The 7,347-nt window shown below is 49.6% G+C and overlaps 1 protein-coding gene across 1 annotated transcript; it reads right to left on the bottom strand.

The window, feature by feature from the left end:
* Positions 1-3,428: 3,428 nt before the first annotated feature.
* On the bottom strand, positions 3,429-5,996 carry LOC115323880. Its single transcript, XM_040209957.3, has 18 exons — positions 5,931-5,996; positions 5,797-5,865; positions 5,637-5,717; positions 5,507-5,578; positions 5,341-5,424; positions 5,211-5,282; positions 5,051-5,131; positions 4,921-4,992; positions 4,761-4,841; positions 4,631-4,702; positions 4,471-4,551; positions 4,341-4,412; positions 4,178-4,261; positions 4,048-4,119; positions 3,885-3,968; positions 3,755-3,826; positions 3,592-3,675; positions 3,429-3,533 (listed from the first exon to the last, which is right to left on the bottom strand). Exons 4-18 carry the CDS (start codon positions 5,561-5,563, stop codon positions 3,429-3,431), a joined length of 1,173 nt encoding a protein of 390 aa, XP_040065891.3. The 5' UTR covers positions 5,564-5,578; positions 5,637-5,717; positions 5,797-5,865; positions 5,931-5,996.
* Between the last annotated feature and the right edge of the window lie 1,351 nt (positions 5,997-7,347).

Genomic DNA, 7,347 nt, shown 5'->3' with positions numbered 1-7,347 from the left:
ATTTTGAACTGGACGTAACTATATATAAAACAACAATTTCGATATGAAAAAACGGAAAGCGACTATGAAAACAACAAACAAGCATGTACGTGTACTATTCATGCCACAGGCGCTCGCACATTGTTTTAAATTCAACGGGATTTGTGTTAGTAACCATCTCGTCTGGCAAGTTATTCCATTCAGTAATCAATAATATTAAGGGTGAAACCAGGAAGGAATTAGTGTGTGACTGGTATTGCTGCACCTTACAGGAATTATCGGTTCGAGGAGAAATATAATGTGTGGAATGACAATGGGTGCTTTTAAAGCACGAGTTGCTGTAGTACAAGTCATGAAAGTAACATACGCGGTAAATATTGTGCCGGGTAGACAATGGAGCCAGACCCAAATTTATTTTTAAAGCTGAGACACTAGTTTGAGGCGAAAAGTCGTTTGATATGAACCGGGCTGCTTTGCTTTGGACAGATTCTAATTTGGAAGAAAGATAATTTTGATGCGGATGCCATATGATACTTGCATATTCTAGTTTAGGGAGAATAATTGTTTTATATGCTAGCAGTTTTGTTGAAGTGGGGGCCAGGTGTAGGGTGCGCCTTAAGAAACCTAGAGATTTAAATGAGTTGGTGACTAAGTTATCGATCTGTTGTTTCCATGAGAGAGTTTCAGAGATGTTTACTCCTAAGTATTTGTATAGTGAAACACATTCAAGTTGCTGCATGAGTAATGTATATTGGCTGTATGATTTGTTTGATTTCATAGTAACGGTCATTTTGGAGGACGTTATGGTCTGTCGGGTCTAAGATTTTTCTATAAATAACACAATCATCTGCGAATAGGCGGATGGTTGAGGTAATCGAAGAGGGAAGATCGTTGATATAAATGACTTATCGACCTACATTTGCTTATTAAAATTGTTCTTTTACAAATGATGCAATGCAGCAGCCTAATGAAGAAACGAGGTCACTGTTCCGGGTATGCACACAATCAGTAAAAGCTACTAAGCCGAGTCATCTAATATATCCTCTTGATGAAAGCGTTTGGTTATAGCGTGAAATCAAAGCACTACGAAACATAATTTCAACATTTTAACCAAACTTTAAGTATGATGAAGAAGGCTTTATAAAATAATGCCAAGAGCACATGAAAGAAACAATATTTCCATCATGTACCTACGCCGCCGCCCCGCCCTGCCCTGCCCGCCCTCCCCCAAACCATATATAGAGCGAGTTTGGTCAATAAAAGGAACGGGCAGAGCCAGGGCGTGCGCCAGACGCAGAAAGGAGGCTTGACGTGCTCACCCAATCAGAAACCGAAAAACACCCCTAGCGGTGGTAGCGAGAAACAGTTTTAATAGGCGCATAAGAGTTAAATGTAGTAACTCTTTAAAGTTGAAAATATGGTCCACGTAATGTTTCAATTATGATCATGGAAAAAGATGTAAGAATTGAATGTGCCGCTTGAACCCTGTTTTGCTCGGACAAAGTCTGACCGCTCAGACGGCAGATTCCCGGCTCTCGGCCCCTGGCATGTGGATTATGTCATTCATTCTGCTAGGTTTCTATTTTGCATGACCATGAACGAAAAATCACGTGCAGCATATTTTCAGCCACCAAAAGTTACTCCGACGCACATATTTATTTTGTTTCTCGTGACCACCAGGGTATGATTGGCGGCTTCTGGCTGGCCTCATTCGAATTTGTGAAGGTGACCTGGAACACACCCAGCCTGCTTTCGATCAATGGCGCCACATCATTTACCTCCTATACATCCTACCTTACGGCGAACTCTCTCTAAATACAACTCTTATCCCCCTCCCCTCCCCCTCCCACCCCGATGCAGCTCTCGAAACATGAACAACTTTGCTTGTGGCTCTTGGACATTGTCAGTGTGGCCCCCCCGGACCTTGGGTTTACCGCAGAGGGTTCAGTAAGCTAACCTACCAAACCATAGAGCCATTGCTAACATGAATGCCACCATTAGCTGAAGTGCCGTTCAATGAAATGTCGTGGTTTTGTTTTCGTTTCTTAAAACATTTTTCGATCAAGTGAATGCCTCCTATCATCTTCACAGTTACAACAGTGAGCTTAGAAAAAAATAATAATGCAAAACATGACTTTCTTTTAACCTTAAATTCATTTCCCAACAGAAAGTTCTGGGTTTATCGTGCTACATGGAAGTATACTGAGGACAAACTAGTGCTAGTATGCGTGCAATGAGATAAGCATTCGAACCCAATATGTTTGATCTGCCCCTTTATATCACACGGAACTAAATAAAAAAGAAACCACGACACCACTTCATTACATCCAGAAAGTTTGTGGAGACTGCAAAATAGTAGAGTTACTACAAAGATATTACATCTGCTAACAACCAACAGGGAGCTTTGAGGCAGATGAGTAACCCAAGAACAAACTTGCCTTCAAGTCTCCGCCTCAGCGTTCTGGACGATGGCAATGGGAAGCCCCCCTCCAGCATCAGGTCGTAGCCCGTGCTGCCACAGGCAAATCGCATCTGCAAAGACTTTTTAACAGTCTCGTTAGACCACTTGGATCCCCTGTTGCTAGTTCTTGACAAAGCTAACAGTTGATCCGCAGTGAAGATCTTGCGCAAGTGTGTGTGGAATGTAGCTTCCCTAGTCTTCTGCAAAGCAGCCTGCCTCACCAAGCGGCGGTTCTCATTCTCCAGGTGCTTAATTCTCCTCCTCATCTGAAGAATTACATCTTCGGTGAGTCTAGGTGAAATGAGCGATGGACATACAGGGTGCAGGGTCCTTGTCGACGTCCCGGCCACTGCTTCCTGGAATCATGGCATGGGAACCAAATGATTCTCCACGTCACAAAATCAATCCAAGCTGCGTAGGAACCATGGGAGTACATACCCTGCTGGTGGAGGCTCCGTCGCTAGATGCCTTCGCACCGGTCTGGAGATGCTGCATGGCCTCTGCTGCCTGCTGTAAAAAGTGTGGTGGTGTCATTTCACAGCTACGCAGGTCTCATGAAGACACTTACGTAGCACAACCCGCTGGTTGCTGTGAAGGGCGTCGTCCCAAGACAGGCTTGCAGGGTTCCCCTTGAGGTCCCAGCCGCTGCCTCCTGCAACCACGGCATGGGGACCGAATGATGCTCTGTGTCACAAGATCGATGCCAGCTGTGCGAGAACCATGGGACATACCCTGCTGGTGGAGGCTCCATCGCTAGATGGCTCTGCACCGGTCTGGAGGTGCTGCATGGCCCCTGCTGCCTGCTGTAAAGAGTGCGGTGGTGTTACCTCAGGGCTACGCAGGTCTCTTGAAGACACTTACGTAGCACAACCCGCTGGTTGCCGTAAAGGGCGTCGTCCCAAAAGAGGCCTGCAGGGTTCCCGAGGTCCCGGCTGCTGCTTCCTGCAATCATGGCATGGGAACAGAACGATGCTTCGCATCACAAGATCTATTCAAGCTGTGCAGGAACCATGGGACATACCCCGCTGCTGGAGGCTCTGCCGTGGAATGTTTCCGCATCAGCCTGGAGCTGCTGCATGGCCCCTGCTGCCTGCTGTAAAGAGTGCGGTGTTGCTACTTCAGGGCTAGACAGGTCCCCTAAAGACACTTACGTAGCATATCCCGCTGGTTGTGGTGAAGGGCGCTGTCCGAAGACAGGCCTGCAGGGTTCCCCTTGAGGTCCCGGCCGCTGCTTCCTGCAACCACGGCATGGGGACCGAATGATGCTCTGTGTCACAAGATCGATGCCAGCTGTGCGAGAACCATGGGACATACCCTGCTGGTGGAGGCTCCATCGCTAGATGGCTCTGCACCGGTCTGGAGATGCTGCATGGCCCCTGCTGCCTGCTGTAAAGAGTGCGGTGGTGTTACCTCAGGGCTACGCAGGTCTCTTGAAGACACTTACGTAGCACAACCCGCTGGTTGCCGTAAAGGGCGTCGTCCCAAGACAGGCCTGCAGGGTTCCCCTTGAGGTCCCGGCCGCTGCTTCCTGCAACCACGGCATGGGGACCGAATGATGCTCTGTGTCACAAGATCGATGCCAGCTGTGCGAGAACAATGGGACATACCCTGCTGGTGGAGGCTCCATCGCTAGATGGCTCCGCACCGGTCTGGAGATGCTGCATGGCCCCTGCTGCCTGCTGGAAAGAGTGCGGTGGTGTTGCCTCAGGGCTACGCAGGTCCCTTGAAGACACTTACGTAGCACATCCCGCTGGTTGCCGTAAAGGGCGTCGTCCCAAGACAGGCCTGCAGGGTTCCCCTTGAGGTCCCGGCCGCTGCTTCCTGCAACCACGGCATGGGGACCGAATGATGCTCTGCGTCACAAGATCGATGCCAGCTGTGCGAGAACAATGGGACATACCCTGCTGGTGGAGGCTCCATCGCTAGATGGCTCCGCACCGGTCTGGAGATGCTGCATGGCCCCTGCTGCCTGCTGTAAAGAGTGCGGTGGTGTTGCCTCGGGGCTACGCAGGTCCCTTGAAGACACTTACGTAGCACATCCCGCTAATTGCCGTAAAGGGCGTCGTCCAAAGACAGGCCTGCAGGGTTCCCGAGGTCCCGGCTGCTGCTTCCTGCAATCATGGCATGGGAACAGAATAATGCTTCGCATCACAAGATCTATTCAAGCTGTGCAGGAACCATGGGACATACCCCACTGCTGGAGGCTCCGCCGAGGAATGTTTCTGCACCAGTCTGGAGCTGCTGCATGGCCCCTGCTGCCTGCTGTAAAGAGTGCGGTGTTGCTACTTCAGGGCTAGACAGGTCTCTGGAAGACACTTACGTAGCACAACCCGCTGGTTGCTGTAAAGGGCATTGTCCCAAAACAGGCCTGCAGGGTTCCCGAGGTCCCGGCCGCTGCTTCCTGGAATCATGGCATGGGAAAAAAATGATGCTTCGCATCACAAGATCCATCCAAGCTGTGGAGAAACCATGGAACATACCCCGCTGCTGGAGGCTCCGCCGAGGAATGTTTCCACACCAGTTTGGAGCTGCTGCATGGCCCCTGCTGCCTGCTGTGAGGAGTGCGGTGGTGTTGCCTCAGGGCTACACAGGTCCCTTGAAGACACTTACATAGCATATCCCGCTGGTTGCCGTAAAGGGCGTCGTCCCAAGACAGGCCTGCAGGGTTTCCGAGGTCCCGGCTGCTGCTCCCTACAATCATGGCATGGGAACAAAATAATGCTCCACATCACAAGATCCATCCAAGCTGTGCAGGAACCATGGGACATACCCCGCTGCTGGAGGCTCTGCCGTGGAATGTCTCTGCACCAGTCTGGAGCTGCTGCATCGCCCCTGCTGCCTGCTGTAAAGAGCACGGTGGTGCTACTTCAGGGCTACACAGGTCCCTTGAAGACACTTACGTAGCATATCCCGCTGGTTGTGGTGAAGGGTGCTGTCCGAAGACAGGCCTGCAGGGTTCCCCTTGAGGTCCCGGCCGCTGCTTCCTGGAATCACGGCATGGGAACCAAATGATTTTTCACGTCACGAAATCAATTCAAGCTGTGTAGGCACCATGGGTGTACATACCTTGTTGGTGGAGGCTCCATCGCTAGATGGCTCTGCACCGGTCTGGAGATGCTGCATGGCCCCTGCTGCCTGCTGTAAAGAGTGTGGTGGTGTTACCTCAGGGTTACGCAGGCCTCTTGAAGACACTTACGTAGCACAACCCGCTGGTTGCCGTAAAGGGCGTCGTCCTAAGACAGGCCTGCAGGGTTTCCGAGGTCTCGGCTGCTGCTCCCTGCAATCATGGCATGGGAACAGAATGATGCTCGGCGTCACAAGATCCATCCCAGTTGTGCAGGAACCATGGGACATACCCCGCTGCTGGAGGCTCCACCGAGGAATGTTTCTGCACCAGCCTGGAGCTGCTGCACGGTGCCTGCTGCCTGCTGTAAAGAATGTGGTGGTGTTACCTCACGGCTACGCAGGCCTCTAGAAGGAAGACACTTACGTAGCGCAACCCGCTGGTTGCCGTAAAGGGCGTCGTCCCAAGACAGGCCTGCAGGGTTTCCGAGCTCCCGGCTGCTGCTCCCTACAATCATGGCATGGGAACAAAATAATGCTCCACATCACAAGATCCATCCAAGCTGTGCAGGAACCATGGGACATACCCCGCTGCTGGAGGCTCCGCCAAGGAATGCTTCTGCACTGGTCTGAAGATGCTGCATGGCCCCTGCTGCCTGCTGTGAGAAGTGCGGTGGTGTTGCCTCAGGGCTACACAGGTCCCTTGAAGACACTTACGTAGCATATCCCACTGGTTGCGGTGGAAGGCGCTGTCCGAAGACAGGCCTGCAGGGTTCCCATCGAGGCCCCGGCTGCTGGTTCCTGCAATTCCAGCATGGGAAAAGAATGATGCTTCGCGTCACAAGATCACTCCAAGCTGTGCAAGAACCATGGAACATAACCTGGTAGTGGGGGTGGTTCTCATTTTAACCGATTCACACTTTTTGTTCTTGTATGTGCCTTCACATTTTAACCTTCTCAAAATAACTCCTTTTCTCATTTCGACTCTTCTCAAAACAAACTTTCTAATTTTATCCCCTCTCAATCTCAGTTTTACAGATTTCAGAAAAACTATTTTATTTTGAATCTTCTTGAAACAACTATCATTTTATCCCTTCTCAATAAAACTCATTTTTACAGCCCTCAAAAAAACTTTTGTGATCGGACCCTTCTCAAAACAACCTTTCACTGTTTATCCACTCTCGAAGCAACTTCTTTATTTCAGCGTACTAATTAATTTATCTTTGTGAATGGGAACTTTTGATACTGCTATTAACCTGGATTTCACTAATCAGGCGAACGGGAACGGCACACATCTGTCAGCAGGGTAGTTTGTTCTGGCAGGAAGACTGCCTGAGGATATCATACATGCAAACTGACATATCACATACCGATAAAGAGCATGTTCTTAAATCAACCGAGAGTTCCCATTGACAGCCTAGTGAGAATGCCACTTTCATTTTATTATGTGGACTGCTGTACAGAGAACTTGTAGAAAACTGGTAGCATTGGCATTCATGCCTCTGAGCAATGCTTAGCATGCTTGGGCATACTTACACCAAAATGAGGGCTCCCTTGTTGTCCACATTATTATATCTCTACTTGTCTTCCTTGAAGCCACGGTTACGAGTAGGAAAGTGCTTCAAAATTGGAATCCTGGAAAAAGGGGTGCTCCGACAAACAAACGGGGAAAATCACGAGACAACAATAGTGTCATGCCCGAGAGGGTAAATATTAGGTTATTTCCTTCATTGTTTTTACCAGAAAAAGTGAGGCCCCAACCCGGATCTATATAGAGTGTCCCAGTTATCTCGAACCAAGATTTTTAATAAGATGACTAAGTGCTCTATGCAAACAGAACTAAT

Source organism: Ixodes scapularis, unplaced genomic scaffold (genome assembly GCF_016920785.2).
Source record: "Ixodes scapularis isolate PalLabHiFi unplaced genomic scaffold, ASM1692078v2 PGA_scaffold2__306_contigs__length_199485367, whole genome shotgun sequence".
Taxonomy (NCBI): Eukaryota; Metazoa; Arthropoda; class Arachnida; order Ixodida; family Ixodidae; genus Ixodes; species Ixodes scapularis.
This window is presented reverse-complemented; position numbering and strand designations above follow the sequence as displayed.

What these genes read in the sequence shown, in the direction of transcription:
- LOC115323880 (XM_040209957.3), bottom strand. Translation starts at nt 5,563, where the DNA reads ATGCAGCATCTCCAGACCGGTGCAGAGCCATCTAGCGATGGAGCCTCC. An exon ending in ATGGAGCCTCCACCAACAAG is followed by an intron (nt 5,425 to 5,506) that starts GTATGTACACCC and finishes CCGTGATTCCAG; the next exon opens with GAAGCAGCGGCCGGGACCTC. An exon ending in CAACCAGCGGGATATGCTAC is followed by an intron (nt 5,283 to 5,340) that starts GTAAGTGTCTTC and finishes TGCTCTTTACAG; the next exon opens with CAGGCAGCAGGGGCGATGCA.